Consider the following 24,478-nt stretch of genomic DNA (forward strand, 5'->3'; position numbering starts at 1 on the left):
GGAGGTTGAAATTTGCGGACTCAAGGTTAAGATCCTTGTAACAACTTTGGATCACTTTGCTTTTTTTTTTTTTTTTTTTCCCAAAGATTTTATTTTAAGTAATCTGTATACTCAACGTGGGGCTTGAACTCATGACCCCGAGATCAAGAGTTGCATGCTTTTCCAACTGAGTCAGCCAGACACCCCCACCCCAGGCTGTTCTGTGATTAGCCTTCTGTCTGTTGCCTACTAAGAATCCCCATCATTTTGGGAGGAGGGAAAAGCTGGGAAGAGGTAACAGAAGCAGGACTAGTTACTCAGTTGGCCTCTTATGTTGACTCGGATGAGGTCATGGAAACCATACTTGTGAGATTTGTACTAATGTGGAATCTGGGGTAATAACAAAAGTGTTTAATGATGGTATCAGATTCCAAAAAGATATTATCAGGCAGGAGTGATGAGTCACATCAGAAAGGTGAGTGATGACTGTAAAATCCTGCCACTTGGTTGAGAAAGTCTGTTGCACCAGCATCGGATGGGTCGTAGCTGAGAGTAGTGCATATGGAACCATAGCTGATGGCTCATCATGAGCCAATGGTAAGTGAGGGCTAAGTACACCAGTTAGGTCTTGACTTAGGTCAAATGTGAGCATCACAGAAACAGTGCTTTTCCCAGTGTTAGTGGTTGTCTTTCTTCTGCACCTGGTCAAACCACATCTGGAAGGCAAGTGTGCCTCTGGGCCGCCCTGCCTGCCAGGGCATAAGTAGGTACGCTGCATGTTGGGAGGGTAGTGGAGTGAGTCTTGATGTATGATGGAGGCAGAGGAGATGGGGAGCGGGAGCAGCTGCAGAGTGGGGGTGAGGCCTGGAGAGCCCGCATCACATGCTTGAGTAGCTGTCCCTCCCTGGCATCCTCTGATTGCATTAAGACCACACGGGCCATAGAGAAGCTACGGGGGACTGAGTTTAGGGGTGTTTGTATGGAAGAACTTCAAGTCTCTTATCTGAAGGCAGAATGGGAGGCCTGTGTAGACCTGACGCTTTATACTTTTGGCACCTGCCATGTGTTTTGTAGCTGCATCCTTGTGGCCACGTTAATTCCTGTGCTACTTCCCAGACCTTTTATTATGACTCTCTTTTCCTTTGTCCTCATTGCCTTCTTAACTCCCTGTTTAATTTGTGGTGAAGGTGCAAGAGGGAATGAAGAGGAAAAAGAAGTCCCAACGGGAGCCCTGCCTTCTCCCCCCTGCTGGTTTTTCAGCCCTCAGCCACTGCCGGCACATCTTGCCTGGTCTTTAGACAACCAGAGGCATAATTTGTGGTCACCCCTGAAATTTACCTTGGACTCTCGGTTAGTATGGCCATGAAGAGCACTACCCTGGCTCCTCCACTAAAGGTTATGCTTTCTGTTTACCCAGGGTTCCGTTTTAAGTTCCTGACAAGAGTAAAACCTATGAATCGTTGCATGTTTTTTAACATCTAACCTAGTCCTCCTCCTCCTCTTCTCCTAGAGGCAATTGCCCTTGGATCCTCCTGTTTACAATGGCCCAGAGAACTGGACTTGAAGACCCAGAGAGGTACCTCTTTGTGGACAGGGCTGTCATCTATAACCCTGCCACCCAGGCCGACTGGACGGCTAAAAAGCTAGTGTGGATTCCATCAGAGCGCCATGGTTTCGAGGCAGCAAGTATCAAAGAGGAGCGGGGAGATGAGGTTATGGTGGAGTTGGCAGAGAACGGCAAGAAAGCCATGGTCAACAAAGACGATATTCAGAAGATGAACCCACCTAAGTTTTCCAAGGTGGAGGATATGGCGGAATTGACGTGCTTGAACGAAGCTTCTGTTCTACATAACCTGAAGGACCGCTACTATTCGGGATTGATCTATGTGAGTACTCGCTGCTAAGTAATCACGGGATGGGGTGGCTGGCCGTCGGTGTCGGTTACACGTGGTGTCAGAGCCAAACAGAACGTGGGATGCCCACCCTCTCTGTTTCACATTGCTGTTCGAGTTAAAGACAAAGATTGTCTCTTGCTTACCCATCTTGCACCGCTTTACATCTGAACGTATAATTTTGAATAATCTAATCTGCGATTAAGCATACTGACAGGGCAGTTGAGGACTTCTAGAGCGGTTTGCTGGAGCACGATGAGAGGGGGAATGCGTGGGGCGGGAAGACCAGGGAGGCGGACGTGGGGTAAGAATTGCATGGATAGTAGGATAGCGACTGCACACCAGTGAGAAGTCAGCGTCTGTCCAGGAGCATGGAGTGGAGGGGATTTGGCAAGGAGCCAGAGCTTCTAGAATGACAAAACAGGTTTGAGGGGATCATAGATGCAGGTGGCAGCGAGTTAAAGAGGCGACATAGAAACTTCAATGTAGAATGAAAAGAAGCAGAGAGAAGAGTTGACTTTGTATGGTCTACATTTGGGGGAGAGCAGTTGAATTTCTTGAAGGGGTGTGCACCTGGGGCTCACAATCATTCAGAAATTCTGCAAATCAGAACGAGCTTTCCCATAGAAATGGGTGTACTAAGTGACCCTATTTACTGAACACCTACGGGTTCTAGGTGCTGAGGAGGGTGGTGAACAGGCCAGTCCAGGTCCCTGCCTTCCCAATACACCCCATAAGGAAATGAAGCCAGACTAGGATATAGTGAGTCAGGGAATGGCTTTGCACAGCGGGTCTGTGCATGACTCTTTGAGAAGGTAGCATTGGAGCTGGACTCTCTCTGCTAGGAGGGAGCTAGCAATGGGAAGCTCTGAGAACTGAATCGTGCTCCCATGACCCTTACCAGAGTGGATACCATCAAGCCTGATAGTCTCTCATTTTTGTTTTTCCCCTATGAGGTAAGGTGCAAAGTGAGTTTAAAAGGCACCATGATTGGGAAGGTGGCTTGAGAAAGGAAACGGCTTGGGGAAGAGAAGCCACTAGTAAGAACATCACTCAAATAGCAGCCTTGAGAATCCGGCTAAGCCTGCGCAGCAGAGCGTGTGGGGCCACCGTGTCCTGGCCCCGCCCGTGATTTTGCCAAGTCACAGGCTTGGGAAGGCAGGGGACCCCTGGCTGTTGTCTCTAGTGCCCACGTGGTTCTTCCCTTTGTCCCTCATCCAGCAGGTTGAAGGGGTCTGGAGAGGAGGTGAGGGAGTGCGGGAGTGGGATGGGTGGGATCACGAGTTGAAATTTCAGATCTGGGTGGGGGTCAGTGAGTTGACAGCTTAGATCTGAGTGGGAGTCAGTTTTGGGTGCCACCTCATGCTGGACATGTGATACCGCCAGAGTTGTGGGGAACTGCAGTGTGGAGGGGAACCAGGTGCTTTTTCTGCCAGCATCTTCACCTTGCTTCCCCTTTTCGGACTTTTTGGGTTCCTGCAAGTAAGAGAGAGAAGAGAAATACGAAGAGGGGAGGAGATGACGAAGAGGGGAGGAGACAGCGGGAAAGAGAAGGAATCGGACAAAAGACACTTGGTTCATTTGTGGCCATTCTTCACTGTGATTCTAAGACTTGTGTCTTTTATTGAGCTTGTCTGATTTTTTTTCTCCAGCTGAACTCAGGGACAACTCAGGTGATGTCTGAGTTTCTCTTCAAAGCATGCCCCCCCCCTTACTCTTTACAGACAGACAATCTAAGTTCCTCTGGAAGCTGGGAATTTGGGGTGATCATGTGTGCAGTTAGTGAGGCGGAGGAAGGGTTCCTTGGAGTTGGAGCACTTGACTTGAAAGAATCCTAGTAGGAAAGTAGGGCTGTGGGTGCCCGAGACTGTGAGGGACGTGCCTGGGTGTTGAGATTCCCCAGTCAGTTGAACTGGAGCCATTGAGTTGTGTGATGTAAAGACCATAGTAACTTGGGGAGGACCTTTCAGACACATTTCTAGAGGTGAGCTAACATATGTTCATTTAAATAAATTACTTTGCTAACAGCTTGGCTTATGTTAGTTCCTTACATTTTCTTTGGATTGATTCTCCCTGACCTCCTAACTTCTTGGGTCATTAATTTTCATCCTCTTTCCTAATAAAACCATTTGAAAACTGCAAATGTCTCCTCCAATATGATTTTAGCTCACCTCACACGTTGGGATGCATGGTATTTTTATTACTCGGTCCTAAATATTTTCTGTTTTGTGTTAGAATTTCTTCTTTGACGTGTGAAACATTTAAAAGGATACTTTAAAATTTTCTAAATATGGGTTTTTTTAAGTTACCTTTTTACTACTGATTTTTTTTTAAAGATATTATTTATTTCTTTCAGAGAGCGAGCACAGGGGTGAGGAGGGGCAGAGGGAGAGAGGGAGACTCTTAAGTAGACTCTATGCTGAGCACAGAGCCTGACACAGGGCTCAATGCTATGACCCTGAGATCATGACCTGAGCCGAAACCAAGTCAGACGCTCAACCAACTGAACCATCCAGGCAGCCCCTTATTACTGAGTTTTAAATGAATTGTGTTGCAAAGAATATAGTTCAGCTAATATCCTGCTTTGTTTTTGTTGAGACTTGCTGTGTGAGACGTATTGTCTGTCTTTTTGTTTTTTTAATATTTATTTATTTATTTATGATAGACATAGAGAGAGAGAGAGGCAGAGACACAGGAGGAGGGAGAAGCAGGCAGGAGCCCAACGCGGGACTCCATCCCAGGACTCCGGGATTGCGCCCTGGGCCAAAGGCAGGCGCTAAACCGCAGAGCCACCCAGGGATCCCCCGTATTGTCTGTTTTGATGCGCCATCTCTGTGTCTGGGAAGAGCATCCCTTCCGTTATTGCTGGGTGTGGGGTTCTATCTGTGGCCATTGGAGTAAGCTTTTTAATTCTGTTTAAATCTTCTTTACCAATTTTTGTCTGCTTGGTCTGCTAATTACGGAGAAGTGTCTTAAAATCCCTTGGTGTGTTTTATCAACTAAGTGTGCCTCCCTGACCAATATAGTTTAATTTTTCTGCTTATGAACTTTTATATGAATGGATCTCACAGCATATTGCCTCCATGTCTGCTTTCTCTCTCAGCATTACATTTTTAAGGTCCATCTGTATTGCTTTGTGCTGGTATAATTTAGAAGTCCTCGAAGTGTGGCCTGTGGACTCTCAGGGTTTCCCTGAGATTCTCCCAGGGGATCTGTGAGGTCACAACTGTTCTCATGATTATTTGAAGCTATGATCTGCACTTTCCACTGTTGGCGTTGGTACCGATGGTACAAAAGTCATGGTGGGGAAAACCACATGCATCTTAACACGACCCCAGACTGTGCTAGTGGTCATTTTAATCTTTCCACTGGAGAATGTCCTTGAGAAAGCAGGAGAAAAGCTTGATTTTATTAAATGTCAACCCTTGAGTACATGTCTTTTTGATATACTGTGTGAGGGGTGCCTGGGTGGCTCAGTCAGTTAAATGTCTGCCTTTAGCTCAGGTCATGATCCTAGGGTCTTGGGATGGAGTCCTGCATCCGGATCCCTGCTCAGCAGGGAGTCTGCTTCTCCCTCTCCCTCTGCCTGGCTCCCTGCTTATACTCTGTCTCTTGCTCTCGCTCTCTCACTCTGTCACCCCCCCTCCTTCTCAAATAAATAAATAAAATCTTTTAAGATTTTTTTAAAAAATTAGGATTCAGGGAAATTTGTATTTACCACTATGAACGTGACAGCTTCTCAGCACTTAAAACCCTTTCTGGTGAGATGGATGGTGACATTAATGACTGTTTTTTGTTTTTTTAATGTCATATAGTGAAATGTCATCATTTGGAAGACTTGCATAATTTATTGAGTTAATGTTTTCCAAATGATGTGTACATTGTAACAAAATCACATGTGGGTAAAAGACCTTTCCACACGCAAGATGAGTCCATGGATTTAATGGATTTTGATGTACGTAATAGTATGAAAGTTCATCCATGGGTTTCAGATGCCACATCGCATCAAATCTTTAATTCTCACTTGTTGTATTTTGGTGTAGTGTCAAGGAGGTATACCCATGATCACTTGAAAAGTCAGTTAAACTACACCTTCCTTTTCCAACGAAATATCTGCGTAGTCTAATTTTCTTCATGTGCTTCAATCCAAACATCATCACACAACAGATTGAATGTGAAAACAGATATGAAAATTGAGCTATTTTTGTTAAGCCAGATAATAAAATAGATTTGCAAAAATATGAAACAACCACCCCCCTTCTTACTTTCGTTTCAGAAAACAAATGGTTATTTTTCATGAGAAATGTTATTTATGTTAACATATTTTGTTATTTAAAAATGAATAGATCTACATATGTAAAAACTTGGTTCTCTGTGTATGGCTATACATAACAAGATCTTTGGGTTGTTTTTTTTTTAAATTTTTATTTATTTGTGATAGTCACACAGAGAGAGAGAGAGGGAGAGAGGCAGAGACACAGGCAGAGGGAGAAGCAGGCTCCATGCCCCGGGAGCCCAACGTGGGATTCAATCCCGGGTCTCCAGGATCGCGCCCTGGGCCAAAGGCAGGCGCCAAACCACTGCGCCACCCAGGGATCCCGATCTTTGGGGTCTTTTAGTAATTTCCAAGAAGGTCAGAGGGCCCTGAAAGTGAAAAGGTTGTGTTATTTTCTCCATCTTGTTAGAGCGTACTGTTCCAATGTAAGCTTTTTGACCCATTTATCCACTCAACTACTTCTGGGCATTTGCATTTTCCAGTTTGGGGCTGGTACCCGGTGCATACAAGCACGCCTTTCCATACAGTGGGTAAGAAGGAGTGGACATCCTGGGTGGTTGGGTTTGTGTCCCTGTAACTCATGCATTCAGCTTTTCTAGGTGAAGCCTGATTTAGCCACGTTCCAGCAGGATACAGAAGGCCCTTGAACCGGGTGTTCTGAGAGCTCAACAAGGGGCCGGTTTACAAACATGCAGGCAGAGTTCAGTAAACAAGCGCATGCTAAAAAAAAAAAAAAAAAAAAAAAAAAAAAAGAAAACAAGCGCAGGAGAGGACAATGCCCTGGCATGGTGACGGCTAGGCCCTTGCTGTGTCTCCCATCTCTAAAGGCGTGTTGGGCCAGAGCTGATGCCTCGGCTAGTGGAGGGTGGCTGTGTGGGGAGGCCTTCCCATAGGAGGTGGGGCCTCCTGACAGCTCACACGGAGGCCTGGGGCTGGGCCTGGGTGGCAGAGGTCCTGACTTCATTCTCCTCTTGCCTTGGTCTGAGAGGGAAGTGTGATGATGATTACTTGGGGTTGGCCTCGGGTCCATTTGGAATTGGATTTTGTGTGTGGTGTAAGATAAAGACAAGAGGAGCGTCTGGGGGCCTCAGTGGAACATCTGCCTTCAGCTCAGGGTGTGATCCCAGGGTCCTGGGATCTAGTGCCGCATCAGGCTCCCTGAAGGGAGCCTGCTTCTCCCCCTGCCTGTGTCTCTGCCTCTCTCTGTGTGTCTCTCATGAATAAATAAAATCTTCAAAAAATATATATTTTATTTTTAATCTTTTGCCCAACCTGGGGCTCAAACTCACAACCCCGAGATCAAGAGTTGCCTGCTTCTCTGACTGAGCCAGCCTGGAACACGTGGGTGCTAAACATCTGACCCTTAATCCCAGCTTGGGTCTTGATCCTCGGGGTCGTGAGTTCAGTCTCCATGTTGGGCTCCACGCAGGGCATGGAGCCTACTTAAAAAAGTTAAAATTAAAAAAAAATGTAGATTAAATTAGATTTAAAAATACAAAAAAAGTCTTACTAAGATTACTTATGGGTTACAGCACTTTAGCTGAAGATTCTTTTGGATTTTCTATGAATGCACTCATGTTGTCTACAAAGAATGACAGTTTTATTTTTCCCTTTCCAGTTCTTACACATTTCTTTTACTTGCTTTGTTGCACTAAGACCCTCAGTAAGTATTCATTGAAAGAAGTGGTGATCATGGGCATCTTTGTATCATCCCTGATCTCTGAGAGAAAGCTCCAACATTTCACCATTAAGAATGATGGTTGTTCCCATTTTGTTTTTAATATTCTTTATCAGATTAAGGGAAGTTTCCTTCTGTTCCTAGTTTTTATCTGAATGGATAAACTTCTAAAATCCTTATTGAATATTAATTTATCAAATGTTCTTCCAGCATCGAGTGAGATGATAGTGTGATTTTTCTGGCTATTTTATTATTGTGGTGAGATATATATATATACACACATATATATGTATATGTACATATATATTTGAGTTTTAAACTAACCTGGCAAGGACCAAGTATTCTTTTTCTATACTTCTAGATTCCTAGATTCTGTTTGCTAATATTTTGTTTAGGATTTTTGTATCTTTGTTCACGAGTGAGATTGTCTTAAAATTTTTCCTTTCTTGTACCGTCCTTATGATATTTTGCTATCCAGATTATGCGGGGTTTAGAAAAATGAATTGGAATATCTCATCCCTGTGTGTTCTCAGACACTGTTCAGATAGGATTCATGTTATTTCTTTTTTAACATAACACTATAGCTCTCTTTGTGGGCAAGTTTTTCTTTAATAGATGTAGAACTTCTCAGATCTTTGGTTTGTTGTGTCAGTTTTGATAATGATATTTTTCTAGGAATTTCTCTGTTTCTTTTAAATTTTCAAAATTTCTAGGCATAGAGTTGTTCGTCATACCATCTTACTTTCTGTAGGATTTGTAGTACCGTTCACTCTCATCCCTGATCTGCTAGAGTTGCACCGAGATCTAAGTCATAAGCGTTGAGCTGTATTCTACAAGTGTTAGTGTGTTGTATTTTCACTGCTGTTCAGTCCAAAATAATGGGGGTGTCTTCGTGGTACATATGAGTTATTTAGGAGTAGATGGCTTGTGGTTTCCAAATGTAAGGGGATTTTCAGGTTTATTTGGTTATTTCTAATATCAGCTCCCCCCTGGTCAGAGACCATACCCTGGAAGACTTGCTTGTCTGGCCCATCATGTGCTAGGGTCAGCTACAAGGTCAGCCACTGGGCATGGGTCCCTTGTGCACAGTATCACTCTGTCTTGAGTATAATCACAGTTTTCCATGGTTATCCGCTGGTTATCCTCTCTCTGTTCCTGCTAATCTGTTTCTTTAGTTCTGTCATTTTTGCTGTATACACACACTTGAAGCTGTGTTACCGCATATATGCAAATGCAGGATGTTTCTATCTCTCTGGTGAATCCTCATGAAATGCTGTTTAGCAGTGATGCTTCTCGCAAAGGATTAGTTTTGTTTTTTTTTTTAAGATTTTATTTATTCATGAGAGAGAGAGAGAGAGAGAGAGAGAGAGAGACTCAGCCAGAGGAATAAGCAGGTTCCCTATGGGGAGCCTGGTGTGGGACTCAATCCCAGGACCCCGGGATCACAACCTGAGCCGAAGGTAGATGCCCAACCACTGAGCCACCCAGGTGTCCCTCCTGTGTCTACTTCAGATGGTACATCTGTGGGAAGAGAACCCTCGCTGAGCACGGAGCCTGAGGGGGGCTCAATCTCATGACCCCGAGATCACGACCTGAGTTGGATCCAGTGTCAGACCGTCACCCCGGCGCCCCAGGGTGTCTACATTTTAAACCCCATGTTAGCACCTGCCTTTGGCCCAGGGCGTGATCCTGGGGACCCAGGATCGAATCCCACGTCGGGCTCCCGGTGCATGGAGCCTGCTTCTCCCTCTGCCTGTGTCTCTGCCTCTCTCTCTCTCTCACTGTGTGCCTATCATAAATAAATAAAAAAAATTTAAAAAAAATTAAACTCCATGAGGTGCTTCCCACTTCTCCATATAGTCAGTGTTCACTTAGCTTTCTCTTGTCGCTATGTTCCTCTCCACCTCTTACTTCCCCTCCTCCTTTTAGGAAGGGCCACCTTGTGTGATAGCACCTTTATATCCTCCTTCATGGTGTTTGAAGTCCGCTCCACACCCAGCACGGGGCTCGAACTCACGACCCCGAGATCAAGAGCCAGTGGGCTTTCTGCCCCGACGTACTTGGATCAAGTTCCTTCTCTGTCTTTGGTTTGGAGCTTATAGCATTTTTGTCTGTGGCTGGATGCCTTTGGTCAATGTTGGAAAATTCTTAGCTTAGTTGTCTCTGTAGAGACTCTTCTGCCCCCACACTGTCCGTCCTCCTTGGACTCAGGCGTCTTGAGTCACCTTTCACCATGTCCCATGGAGCCACTTGTATTTAATCCTGTTTTCCCCTCTGTGCTTCAGCCTGGATATTTGCTTCTGATAAATTGTGGAGTAACTGACTCTTTCTTCAACTGTGTCTAATTTGCCATTAAACACATCCGGTGAATTTCTAATTTCAGTTACTCTGTGTTGCAGTTTTCATTTTGGGTTTTCTTTTTGTGATTTCATTAAAAGGCTTTTTATGTCTGTTTGTTTGTTTATGGCTTCTTTTTTATGGCTTTTTTCTTTTAACAGTTCCCAAAACTCCAGCAGAATCCTCAATCAGGTTTTTTAATCACTTGAACATATCCAAGATGATAACACAAGGCGACACAGGGGTGTGAGGATTATCTTGGATTATGGTCACAGGTGATGGCTTCTGTGCCAGTTATTGGACCTGAGAAACTGGGGAGGTGATCTGCAGCTCTTGGTGCCATGAAATTCTTTCTGGAGGTTTGCTCTGAGTGGGTGGGAGGATGACAGGGACTAGCATCAGGGATGGACACCTCCCGGCTGGGCTTTGGGCTGTGCGGGGCCGGTGTTCCTGGTACACCCCTAACCCTCATGGTGTAGCCACCAAGGACTCAGGGGGCCGGGGTGGGGGAGAGGGGGACATCAGGGCTGTTGCCAGCCACTCCGCTCAGCCTCTTGCTTTCTAGCCTCATGTTTGGGGTTGGTAACTCTCATCTGCATAAGCAAGAAAGAATAATCCTGTGTTGTCAAATTCTCCATCACATTCACATTGTCCTTATTTCTCATGAATGTTTGTCATAGTTGCTTTGGTCTGTTTGCATCAAGGTGCAGGCATGGTCACCATCCTGGAATTACTTGCTCTGTCTCTTCTGATCTATACATTTCCCCTCTTCTCTGGTCCATTGTGCTGTAGAACCTCTCGTAGTCTGGATTTTGTTGATTGCATTTGCGTCCAGAGGCTTGACCAGATGTGGATTTGCGATGACCTTAATGCCAGGTCATCTCTCAAGTTGTGGTGTTGAGATTGAAAAGCAGGGTCAGTCAGAGTCTGGGGTTTTATCGGCGAAGTTCGTGCAGTAGTTGTGTCTTCATGTGCCATTCATCTGAGAGTGTGGCAGCCGTGGGGAGCACTGTCCAGATGCGTCATCTCGTGAGGCCTGCACCCCTTCTACGTGGACTGGCTTGGTGGATTCTGTTTGACTCAGTGTATGTTATACACCACCCCGCGCATGCCCATACTACATTTTCAAATTTGTTTTTGGATGATTGCTCTTTTTACAGAATTTTGGCCTTTCTTCCCCCAGAGAAGCAATAATGATTAATATTTTAGCGATCGTTGCTTTACTTTCTGGATTCATCTGTCCTTGAAGTATTTTTGTTGTTTTACCCTCATGCCTTCCTTTTATTATTGTACCTTTGTTCTATTTAGTCATTAAGAGGGAAGCTCTCAGAAGAAATGTGTCCACTGTATCACTCCATTTCCTGATACCCATTCTGCTCTTTATTTTCTCCGCTGGGACTTTTTGTTTTTTTATTTCATATGATTCCTTACAGCTTTTCCTCGCTTACCTAGCCACCTCTTTTACCCTTATGTGTGTCTGTTCCGGTATTTAGAGTCCCTGTTATCCTACCTCCCCTTGTAGCTATAAATCAGTTTCCTAAACTTTTCTTTTAGCTTATTTTATAGGTAGTTTCCATGGGTACATTCTTTGTCTGAAACCTTTGGATGCTGTTTTCCTTCTTCTTTTTTTTTCCTTCATATATCAGATTTTGGTTTGATTTTTTAAAAAAATATTTATTTATTCATGAGAGACACACAGAGAGAGGCAGAGACCCAGGCAGAGGGAGAAGCAGCCTCCCTGCAAGGAGCCCGATGCGGGACTCGATCCCAGGACCTTGGGATCAATCACAACAGGAGCTGAAGGCAGATGCTCAACCACTGAGCCCAGTGGCTCACCTGGTGAGTGACTCACCCAGGTGCCCCTGCTTTTTTTTTTTTTTAAATACACACATTTTTGTCTGTTTCCCTTAGGTAAGGTATGTGATGACATCAGCTGGTGTCTTAAAGGCTATGCAGTTCTGCAGAATGTCCTCATGGCTTCAGCAGTGTGTCCAGCTCTCGCTGGGCATTTTCCTGGACTCACCTGCTATAGCGAATCCCCTTTCAGCTTCCCATGATTTTGCTGTGCTCAGAGGGGGGTCCTTATCTTCCCTATGAATCAAATCATTCCTTTTTTTTTTTTTTTAAAGATTTTATTTATTTATTTATTTATTTATTTATTTATTTATTTATTTATTTATGGTAGATAGAGAGAGAGAGAGAGAGGCAGAGACACAGGAGGAGGGAGAAGCAGGCTCCATGCTGGGAGTCTGACGTGGGACTCGATCCTGGGACTCCAGGATCGCGCCCTGGGCCAAAGGCAGGCGCTAAACCGCTGAGCCACCTAGGGATCCCCCATTCTTTTTTTTTTTTTTTTTTAAGATTTTATTTATTTATTCATGAGAGACGGGGGCGGGGGAGTTGCAGAGACACAGGCAGAGGAAGAAGCAGGCTCCATGCAGGGAGCCCAACGTGGGACTCGATCCCAGGTCTCCAGGATCACCCCCTGGACTGAAGGCAGGTGCTAAACCACTGAGCCACCCGGGCTACCTGAATCAAATCATTCTTGCTGTTCATCAGTAGCATTTCCAGCCTCTCAAGCTTAAATACTTGGGGCAATTGTAGCTTGCCTCTTTGGCGGTTTTTATGCTAAGAGCTTCCAAGTACCTTTGAGTCTCCCTCCCCTGAGTGGGTTCTCATGACCCACAGTCTCCCTCTCACCTGGGCCCTCTCCCTGTGCTAGGACTGATGCAGTAGTCTCTATTCCCCCCACTACTCACCTCTTGCCCTTCAGTATTTTTTCCATGGAGCCTCCATATCTATACTTTTGCAAATATGCTTCTTCCCTTCATTGCTCCTCTCCTCCGAACTTCTAATAGCTGATCACCCTCGCAGGACACAACCTAAATAGTTGAGTCTGCCTTTCTAAGCTCCCGCCGCACACATTCCATGGTTCAAACCACTTTCTGTGAAGCTGAGTTTCCCACTCTGCCTCAGCTATATCCTGGCACCAAGTTTTAGGCTCTCCTAGTTTTAATAGGAATTTCTTTATCCCTCCTTTTGACCTTTTAATAGTCTTTAAAAGAACATCAGAGACCATCTAGGTCTGAATTTCTTTCCTCGTTTTAAAATTTCTGACGAGATGGCTATGACTTTCAGGGCCTGGGGTTGGTTGTATGTTCTGCTCTGGAGCTTCTGTCCTATTATAATCCTGTTTGTCTTTCTCCTTTTCTTTTCGTACTCCTTTCTTTTTTAGTGCCTAATTTTGTGTTTTGTTTGTTTAGTGCGTATATATTGTTTTCATACCCAGAGTGTGGTATTTCTGAAAGGTACATAATGACCTGTTTGTGTATTCAGACAGTGAATGAAGTCTAATTGGAATGTCAGGCTCTCAGAGACATTATTTTAATAATATATCACCCTCCTGCCATGTGCCTTGGGGAAGATAAAGATGACACACTGTCGCCTCCTTTATCAGTTCTAGAGGAGCCTGGTATCGGAGCCAGTTTCCAGATAGTTTGAAGTGAGCTCTTTAAGCACTAAAATTGAATAATATTTCCACATAAACATTTTTTACTCCCCCTCTTTGGCAGGCACGGGCTACTGATGATTATTTAACCTTGTTTTTAGATGACGTACTCATATTTGTGAGACTGAGTCATCTTTGTAACCCTAGACCTCAGAAAAGTACCCACCACGTGGGAGACACATATGTTGAATTATTTCTGATTTAAATGTCATTGTTATGCTCTGCTAACCATGCCATACATGCCGTGGGATGTCAAATGGAACTTCCATATTCTGATTTTCTTGGGGTTTTTTGTTAATTGGTTGGTTTTGGTTTTGGTTTGGTTTCTGATTTTTTCTTTTTGGCCGATTGGTAATTTACCTCTTATAAAAGTGAAGTATAGAATCTGTAGCTTCATGACAGACTGTAATCTAATTTTCCAATGGAAAAGCGAGGTATATATGAAGATTCATTGAGGTGTAGATAGTTAATGTCTTGTTAATTTGACCCTGTACAAATTAAGCTCAATAAACTATGAACCAAGATTGCCTGGCCTTAGCTTTCTCACCCTTAATAAAACCCCTGTTTTTCTTGCCTCCTGTTGCCTTTTGGTCATGTGGTGGCAGAGAGAGGCTGGACTGGGTAAGTGAGACAAGGGGCTTGTCCACAGTGGGGAGGCCCTGAGCTGCCCAGGCCTCTCCAGGAGCTCCCCGGACATGAGAGCCACAGCCTGAAGACCCGAGTGGTCAGCTGGGGATGGGCAAGCACTTACTCTTGGCCTCAGGCCCAGGATCAGCTCAGAAGGAAGGCACACAGCCCCTGTTGGTGAACTTGAGGCAGAGCCTTTGGCCTTTTGTCCTCTCTCTACCCCTAGCCCAGGTGGCAGGTGTGATCCACATCCGAGCCTCTGGTTGTGACATAGGGAAGCTGCAGGGAGAACAGCTCTAGACGTGCTTCTGATCACTTAACTTCTCCTGGCAGGCCTGCATTCCCTAGTTGGAGCGTTAGTTAGTAACCTAACTGCAGGGTTCACAGGAGAGCAGTCTCTTGAGTGCCTTCTTGTGGCAGCTGCCAAGGGGTTCAGCCTTTATGAACACAGCTGTTGCTGACAAGAGCCTGGGGTCTCTGGGGAAGCGGGTTGTGGCATGAACACCATCAGTCCTCAGCCTTTTTCGTGTCCTCTTGCCTGTAGACTTGGGCACTCAGATCACCAGATCACCCAAGTCGCCCAGATAAGCAGATTGCCCAGATACGTAGATCGCCCAGATCACCCAGATCACCTTAAATGAAAGGCCTGCATCCATCCAGTGTGACAGACCGCCCTTTCCAGATGCCTTGGTCCCTCAGTAGGCTGGAGTCCTCTGGTTCTTCCACCACCCCCAGGGGCAGTTCGGCACCTTCTTCTTAGAAATCATTCTTAGTGAATTGAGAAAACTCCCCAAAGTGCTCTTACTGTCAATTCTGAATCAGGGTTATTTTGCTGATCAGGAAAGGTTTGTAACTTTTAAACTAATGGTCCTTAAAAATTATCAAGCACCTGACTGGGTGAATGGGTGGAGCACACAACTCTTTTGTGTGGTTTATATTTATCAGTGTTTACTGTACTTGAAATTACAGCAAATTTAAAAAATATTTCTCAGTTTGGTTGACAATAATAAAGCATTTATTTATTTAAATAAATTCATAAAATAACTGTGTAGCAAGTTAACATGAGCAAAGTATCTTTCATGAAAAAAAACTATTTTCTTTCCTTTTTTTCTTTTTTTAAGCTATACTCTACAGAGCAAAAAAATTCAGAGAAGTTTTACACTTTTGCAAATCTCTTTAACAGCCACCTTTTCAGATCATTCTTCTTTGATACTATACCAAACTTAACAAATGGTATTTTCTTAAAGATTAGTTGCAATGTGGAATCTGAAACTATATTACTGACCTTTCATACCTTCTATGCTCAGGAAAGAGTGACCATGAAAAGTGAATAACCTTATCTTTTCAACCTTCCAGTAATAGCCCTAGGAGGTCAGGAAGCATATGTGATTATGACCATTTTATCCAGGAGAGTGCCACTTAGTAAAGCATCTGTGGGAGACCTTCCTGTGGCTTAGAGTTGCCCATCCTTGGCTAGATTTAATTGGGGAATAGACCAGTTACTTCAGAGATGAAGGCCTCTATTCCAGTCACTGTATAGTTTCTGACTGGCTGATATGTTTAGGATTTTTTATTTTTAACCACTGTATTTTATTTTTCTTCTAGACTTACTCTGGACTCTTCTGTGTAGTCATAAATCCTTACAAGAATCTTCCAATTTACTCTGAGAATATTATTGAAATGTACAGAGGGAAGAAACGCCACGAGATGCCTCCACACATCTACGCTATATCTGAATCTGCTTACAGATGCATGCTTCAAGGTAACTGGAAGTGTTAGAGTCCTCAGTACTCAGTTTCTTAAATGTGATTTAGTATTCTTGTGTGTATCTTGATCTGTTCTCCAAAGGGCTTTACGCTTAAAAAAAAAGATTAAAAAGAAAAGAGGTAAATGTTTATTGCGGAAGAATATTGAATTCTTCAGATGAGAATGGGCAGTGTGGTCATTTTCTGGGGGAAGCAGGTAAGGATGATTGCAGCTTCATAGCTACATCACATTAATTTTTTCATTGAAAAGCATCTAGTTTTTACATACATTTGCTCTTTACCACATGCCGATATGGTCACAGCTCTCTCACAGTATGTTTCAGAACCCACAGAAGGAGCCACAGGAGGAATGATAGAAAGAGTAGAGGCTTCGTTGGGAAAAGAAAGGTCATAAGATATTTCTGTCTTAAATACATGTAAAGGGAGCAACAGAAGTTAGAAAGCACAGGGCAAGTTGGTTGATGTCAACCGATTCCCTTTGGATTTGGGATGAATTATAAATCTGGAGTCATTCACTTGCATGATGGTGCATTTAGACATGGCATTTTCCTGAAAATCAGAACATGATGGCATTTTCCTGAAAATCAGAACAGTTTTGAACACATTGCATATTATTGCTCAAAAAGACTGCATTGAACATAGGCCTTCCTAGTGCTGTGTGAGATCCCCTGTAATGACGCTGCATCTCCTTTCATCTTTTAAAAAAGAAACTTTTAAAAAAAAGTAAAATAAAATAAAAAATAAAAAATAAACTTTTTAAAAAAAATTTTCATTTATTTATCCATGAGAGACACACAGAGAGAGAGAGGCAAAGACACAGGCAAAGGGAGAAGCAGGCCCCCTGCAGGGAGCCCGATGTGGGACTCGATCTCAGGACCCCAGGACCACGCCGTGGGCCAAAGGCAGGCGCTAAACTGCTAGCCACCCAGGAATCCCCTAAAAAAGAAACTTTTAAAGTGTCCTAAGACCTATTGGTTCTTATGAGATAGTTTGGTGATCTTTGGGGAACAGAATAGGCTGCCTCCTGCTGTCGCTGACTTGCGGTTCACGGAGGCTGGGTCTAAATCTGAGGGTAGCATGAAGCCATTAATCAAGAGCAGGTCTCAATCCCTTATTTCATGTTTTATATAGACGCTTCTTATACCAGGTCCCTTGGCAAATAGGAGGTCCTTCCCACCTAGAAGACTGTCATCGATTGGTAAGGACAGGTGAATATCCACAGTCAGCTCAGGCTAAGATGACACTTAATACTCTTTCTGATTCTCAGAGCCAGAGAATCCTAAGAAATGCCTACAGCTCTGGTGAATTGCTGATGGTGGAGAAAGGATGATCAGCTTTCTTGCTTTCGGTTCTGTGTCTCTGTGAAGAAGAATCTTTATATATGCAGAAGAGCAATTTGTATGAATGAGCAAACTTTGCCTTATATAGGAGAAGAAATTGGAGAAAGCATACTCCTTCTCTAATTAAATCCATATTTCCTCATTGAAACAAGCATGTTCTCACAGTTGAGATGGGTCCCTGAACTGTGATATCTAGGAGGGAAGTTTCCAGAAAGTGGGGGCAGAGTCCCATATACAACCCTAACTTTTCAAAAGGGGAAGAAGCTTCAGGCCACTGAGCTTCACATACCTGCCAGGAAGGATTCTAGAATCTATTGTTAAAAGTTGAAGAACAACACGAAAATATGCCCCACATTCCTTTAGCTTAGTGGGCAGGGAAATTATAGTGGACAGTGTTTGCTGAGAATCAGGACTTCCACGTAGCCTCCCACAGTCTCCTGTGATGTCCTCATGGCTGTTGGTGGGAAAGGTGCACGTGAGGTGCTGGTTGGTGATGGAGGTTGTCCAGCTTTGTCAGGGTGTCCACAAAGGGGTATCCCATTGGGACATTTTTCTCAGGATACTTCAAGATAAGGGACGCATGCATGCCCATGCAACGTATAGATGACTTGAAACTTCCATGCCATAGATACATTTGAGGAAAAGAAACAATCTTAAAAATTATCTTGACAGGTTGAATGGAAAAATCGAATCTAACAAAACAGTTAACAGGGATTAAATGTTAATGTGCCATTAATGTTGCCAGACCAGCTTTATGCATACGAAGTGGGGAAGATGTGGCTTACCAACCTATTGTTTTCTCACTGATACCATCATTAATGCTAGAATGATATATATTGAATATTATTGTGTGCCAGGCGCTGGGCTAGGTGTTCTATGTGTGTGATAAAATCTACAACAGTCTTATAAAGTAAAAAGAATCACTGTCCTGCTTTTACAGAGGCACAAAAAGTTAAAAACTTGACCCCCGAAAGTATAGAGAGTTAGAGGTTATGAACTAGGACTTAAAACCAGGGAACTGTGACACATTCTTTTCCACAATAATAAAATTCCATATGAAGAATAAAAAGAACTGGTTAATAGTTTTGATTACAAAACAGTTGAAAAGTGTGACACAAAATGAAAACCGAGAAAAGCCCACAGTAAACAATTTCATTGCGTTCCAATCTGTAGGTGGGGGGGCTGCATGCTCATGGAGCACACAATACAGCTGAGTTGGGACTCGCACTAGACTAAATGCCACTGGGCCTGTGAAGAATATCTGAGAAGAGACCAGGGGACAACTCAGAGCACAGGGTCCCACTGAACAGTTTGTGTCTTGCATGCACAAAGCCAGAAGAGAGCTTCAACTTGTTTCCCTAAGTTTGGATGCTAGAGGATACCATATTAATAAAATGCAGAGTGTGTCTGGCACATAGTAGTTGCTCAAGAAATGTTCATTGAATGAATGAATGAATGAATGAATGAGGCCTCCTGGACATAAACTTGGTTGCAAAAATCACAGACTCCGTTCTTGTTAGATTCATACCTAAATAAAATATATACCCTCACCTAAATAAGGGTGTCGTGTTTTTTTAGCGTTAAATGGAACTTTAAATATAAAAATTTCCAACCTTGCACTGTTGATATATAGAAAGGTTTTTAAAATATATGTATTGGTGTATATATATATATATATATGTGTATATATATAGGTATATATAAATATATATATATATATTTTTTTTTTTACAACTTTGCAAAACTCACTTATTCTGGAAGGTTTTTTTGATAGAATATTGGGATTTTCTGTGTAGATCATCATGTCCTCTGCAACTAGAGACGTGGCTATGTCCTTCCCATCTTAGGCTTTGGACTTTTTTCTTGCCTTATACTACTGAATAGCTGTGGTGACAACAGACATCCCCCCCTTATTCTGGTCTCAGGGGGACAGCATTCAGGTTTCCACCATTACGGATGGTGTTCACTGTATGGGCTTTTTTTTGTACATGCTGTTTATTGGATGTGTGAAATTCTCTTTATCCGTTGCTTGCTCAGGTTTTTTAGATCCTGAGTGGATGTTGAGTTTTATCAAATGTTTTTTCTCCTTCTATCCAGATGACTAGGATGTTCTTTAGTCTGTAAATGCGGGGAGTCAGATTGTTTGCTTTTAGACGCTGAGCTAACCTTGCCGGGATAAATACCACCTGCTTATTGGGTGCCCTCCCCTTACCTCCCCCCGTGTGTATTGCTGGATTGGATCTGCTAACACGTTAAGGATTTTTGTGCCCTTGCTGATGACAGACATTTGTCATTTTTTTGTATTATGATGTCTCTGTAGCTGGAGGCTCAGGGTGAGGCTTGTCTCTGAAGATGGATCAGAAGATATTCCTTCCTCTTCAATTTTCTGGAAAGGTTTGGTTTTTTCCCTTAAATGGTGTATAGAATTCACAGGTGGAGTATGTTTTCTTTGTGGGAAGGTTTCTAATTACAAATTCAATTTTTTTTAACAGGTGTAATTGACGTATAACATTGTGTGAGTTCCACAAACTCAATTTCTTTAAAAGGCATGGGGCCAATCAGGTTATTTCTTTCGAAATGAGCTTTAGCAGTTGACATCTTTTTAAGAAGTTGTCCCTTTCGTCTTAGTTGTCAGAGTGGGCCTGTGGGGTTCAAGGTAGTTATTCGCAGATATTGGTAATTTGTGTCTTTTTCCTGATGAGTTTGCTAGAGGTTTATCAACTGTATGATTTTTCTCAAAGAACCAAGATTCGGTTTCATTTCTTTTTTCTTTTTCCTGTTCCCCACTTCATTGATTTCTGTGCTTTCTCATTTCCTCGCCTGTTTAATTTGAATTCGATATGCTCTTTTGTGGTTTTTTTAAGGTAGGAGCTGAGGTCATTGATTGGAAACCACTTCCACTGTTGAAATGTGATTTAGCTTGGTGTAGATTTATCAAGGAGCTGCGTCTGTGATTCCTGGAAGGTGCTTTGGAAATCACTGAGCTAGGAGAAGAGTTTGTAGTCTTCAGAAGGCTAGTTGCATTTTTGAAAGTGAAATTGTCTCCCTTAAATAACAATATGAGGCTGTGGTTACATTTACAGGATTTTTGAGCTCAGTCATTGTGTGTGGTGACAATGCTTTCACCAGCCCTTGTAGGATGAAGGAAAAGAGTCGGGGGGTCACAGTCAGAGAGAATCTTGGAGGTGGTCAAACCCAAACCCTTACGCATGGGTAGGGAGGCGGAGACCCAAAGCCATACAAGACCAGACAGACAGACACGGAGGATGGGTGATAAGTCTGGCTAGCGGAGTTGTTTGGATTTGGGTTGGGCTGGGGGTGAGAAGCATGGAGAATGAAGTATGGAGCAGGATTGAAGAGTAGGTGGTTGTGTAGGTCTGTGATTTCAAACAATAATAATAAGTACATACAGATGCAGGAAGAAAGCCATTCTGAACTAATGAGGTGGCAATTGAGTTTTGGTTAATTTTTACACGTTTTGATGTATGAACCAGTTTGGAAAAGCCATAAAAAAGTTAATGAAGTTCTATAGAAGTTGCTGAGACCTGGAGAATTTAGGGGCCTGAGGGCTCATATTTACAATGAATAAGCAAGGACTTGATAAAATCCTAGCATCCTAGGAGAAGAACCTGACGCCAGCAAGGTCGCAGCGCTGCATGTGTAGACGCGAAGTGAGTTTGCAGCAGAGAGGGAACCAGCACACAGGAGCTCAGTCCCCACCATCCTGCCCAGGGTAGGGGGCCCTCGCACTAACTCTCCCTCAGCCCCCCAAACAAGGCTAACCGTAGCCAGTATGGGAGTGAGGAAAGAAGACAGCCCAGTCTCAGGCAGCACCTTGTAGCAGGGGAGATACAGTGGCTGTGGGTCTGGGGAAAGCAGGTGGAAGGAAGGGCTTGGCGTGGCCCCCGGGAAAGCCAGCCAGTAACCCCAGTAAAGGAGGCAGTGGTCAGCCCGGTCCTGGGAATGTCACCTGTGCAGCTGGAGGAAGGACTGCGGTTAAACATGCTCTTTGCAGAACTCGGTTTATACAAAGAATATATGCATGGGTTTGTTTATTTTAATAACATTATGGCAGAGCACACAAACTCTTTATTTCTAAAGGCTTTTTACGCCTAAACTGCTGAGACCCTCATTGGGTCCCCGGTGGCAGCCACCTGAGGCACAGCAGGCGCAGGAGGGAGTGACAAAAGATGTAGCTGGGCCCGGCCCCATGAGCACAGGTCCTTTCTAAGCAGTGGCAGCCTTGGTTAGTGGCGTAGACCACACAGGTGCCAGAGGCAGACACACAGGCCCTCAGCCCTCTGCAGCTGTGGAGCCTGGGTGGATTCCCCCGACCCCCCTCCAGGAGGATTTCTCATCTGTAAGATAGACATTTGGGTTCACAAGTGATTGGAGGTCATACATCCCACACTGCAGATTCATCCGTGGGCTAGACATGGATTTGAACTTCACCTTTTCATTTGAAAAATCGAACTGAAGACTCAAACAGTCATCACTTTAAAATCATGTTCGATTTTTTTTCCTGGTACATGTCTTTTATTTTGGGGGATGTGTACTGCTTGAACTTGAGACTGTTTAAACTTTATATCGGTGTCTGTCCACCTGCCACCTTCTCTGCTCAGAGTGTGATTTTTTGTTTTTTCCTCTTTTAAGATCAAGTTAATAATGATTCCTCTCTGGTTATGAGTGTCCTGGAAGCCTCTGTGAAAGGCAGTGGCTTCCAAACCTGACCCTGCATCAGAATCACCTGGGGAGACTATTTACAGAGGGCATTTCGGTCCCTACCCCCCTGAAAATGATTCAGTAAGGGAGGAGCTCTGGGGGTCGCATCTTTACAGGGCTTGTGCATCAAGGCTGACAGGCATATAATAAGCCTTCGAGAAGCCAGGGCCCTCATTTACCCCTAGGAATCTGGCATTATCGTGAGCGAGCAAGACTGGGTTTAGGGCTACATAAGGGGGTGGGGGGCAGAGTTACTAACGTGATGAGGGCCTTTATTGCAGCTTTATTATATCGCATATTTGAAAAACCAGGCAAATGGTCACCTTGTTCTTTTGTTTGTTTTTTATAGATCGTGAGGACCAGTCCATTCTTTGCACGTAAGTAAATATGAACGTTCAGACTTGTTTTTGATTCTGTTGGAAACAAAAGCAATTGCGTTTTTTGTTTTGGGGAGAGGGGGGAAAGTTGAGCAGTAATTTGAAGAATTCGATGTAAAGCTTACAGTTATTCTAAGACTGAGATGATGCAGATTGCTTAAATCACTGTTTGGCTGTCACACCTGGTTTCTCTGACATTTCGCAGTGTTTATGTGCGAAACTTGTGTGTGTGGTCCCTGCGTACACCTGTGGCCTCCTGCATGTTCCAGCAATGCATTCACGTTACCTGGTAAATGTGACCAGCAGTCATGTCCTTGTGAGCTGAGTGCTGGAGCACCAGGATCGAATGAAGCCGTATTGACAGCAGGACACCATTAGTTTGGCTTAGAAAGACCAGCCTGGCCACGGTGTGGGTGAAAAATGAATTGGAAGACTGGTCGGAGGCTGTTGGGCATTGCAGGCAAGGGCTGGCTAATGGCTTCAGGCAGCAGTGTGACCGCACCTGGAAGGGAGTGAGGAGACACACCGAGTATGCAGGGGGAGTTAGTGAAGGGGTCCGAGTGTCTTCCCCCCGCCGGCCCTAGGAGACTGGGTGTGGGTGGGGACACTGGCTGTGATGCTGCCAGCCTATCTTCCCATCTCTGCCCGCCACCGTGCTGCCTGCCTGGAGGTGGAGCTCAGGAGAGGGCTGCCCCAGGCACTGAGACCTGAGCTGTCGATGCAGGCCTGTGAGAGGGGCTCCTTCCAAGAGGAGGGAGAGAGAAGGCCAGGGGTGGAAAGACACATTCAGGGGGGCTGAGGAGGCAGGAGGGTGTGTGTCGGCAGAGCAAGCCCCATGATGACGGTGCATTGTATGTGTCCTTCCAGCATCTGGGGGCTAAGAGGGAGGCAGAGGCCAGACTATGCTTGAGGCATGATGGGGAAGTGACAAAGTTAACACCCAAAACACTGAGTATAGGCCTGCTGCTCTCAAATAGCAAGAAGCGTGAAGGGTGGTTGTGAGAGACAACAGAGTCTTGCTGTTCGTGGTGGAGTGTTTACTGGAAGAGATTTTTTTTTAACATTTTATTCATTTATTTGACAGGACAATTGGGGCGGGGGGAGGTGTTGGGGAGGGAGAGGCAGAGGGAGAAGCAGACTCCCCACTGAGCAGGGAGCCTGATGCAGGACTCGATCATGACCTGAGCTGAAGGCAGACGCCTAACCACTGAGCCCCCCTGGGTGCCCCTGTGGAAGAGATTAAATGGGGGCTTGAAACTTCTCATCCAATGGCTTCTGTCTTCAATGATGTCACCACTCCAATATCTGATGGGGATGCAGAGAGGTGGGAGTGCTGGCACCCGTCTGCTTATTGTGTACCTTCTCTCTTGGCGTCATTGGGCTCTGGGTTCTACAGGTCTGCTCCTCTGAGCACCAGGCTGCCCTGGAAAGACTTCTCGCAGCAGTTGGGTTGGTCTCAGCTGGGCGGTTGCACGGATCTGGGTCGGGCTGAGTGTTCGCACCTGGGCTCTCCCACCGGCAGCCAGCTGTGGGGATAGCCAGGTGCCTTGCCTTCCCCCTACGTCTCCTCCTGGGCACCCAACATGGTGCCACGACTCCAGGAGCAGCGGGAGGGCGAGCCCCGGCATGCAAGCATCGTTCAGGTCTGTGCTCGCGTCACGTTTGCCAAATTCCTGTTCCCACGCCAGACACATGGCCAAGGCCAGAGTTGGTGTGAGAAACACTACGTTGCCGTGGACCGTCCTCCATCCGGTCCATCAGAACATGGAGTGATTGCCGTTCTTGCAAGTGGGGGACGGTGGAGGGAGAGAATGGAGAATCTTGGCAAGCAGAGTCATCCCAGGGGGATGTGGGCAGAGGGGAGTGGACAGATTAGGTGGGGGGCAGCAGGTGGGTCGGGAAAGAGTGCCAGGGGTCTTCATGGAATAGAGCAGATAATGCTGGGGACACCGGTGTTGGTGCAGGAAGGGTGGGCG

At 44.7% G+C, this 24,478-nt stretch overlaps 1 protein-coding gene across 9 annotated transcripts in view; it reads left to right on the top strand.

Annotated features, from left to right (window-relative positions):
- MYH10 (myosin heavy chain 10) overlaps positions 1–24,478 on the top strand; it is a 123,786-nt gene that overhangs the window by 4,998 nt on the left and 94,310 nt on the right. For 7 of the 9 annotated variants that reach the window (XM_077892676.1, XM_077892679.1, XM_077892677.1 and 4 more), the window contains exons 2-5: positions 1,167–1,329; positions 1,490–1,865; positions 15,903–16,059; positions 22,475–22,502. In XM_077892676.1, the coding sequence (XP_077748802.1) occupies positions 1,167–1,329; positions 1,490–1,865; positions 15,903–16,059; positions 22,475–22,502 (724 nt within the window). The remainder of the gene's footprint in view (positions 1–1,166; positions 1,330–1,489; positions 1,866–15,902; positions 16,060–22,474; positions 22,503–24,478) is intronic. The other 2 variants (XM_077892683.1, XM_077892684.1) reach the window with 1 other exon arrangement.

This window comes from Canis aureus, chromosome 3, assembly GCF_053574225.1.
Source record: "Canis aureus isolate CA01 chromosome 3, VMU_Caureus_v.1.0, whole genome shotgun sequence".
NCBI classification, from domain to species: domain Eukaryota; kingdom Metazoa; phylum Chordata; class Mammalia; order Carnivora; family Canidae; genus Canis; species Canis aureus.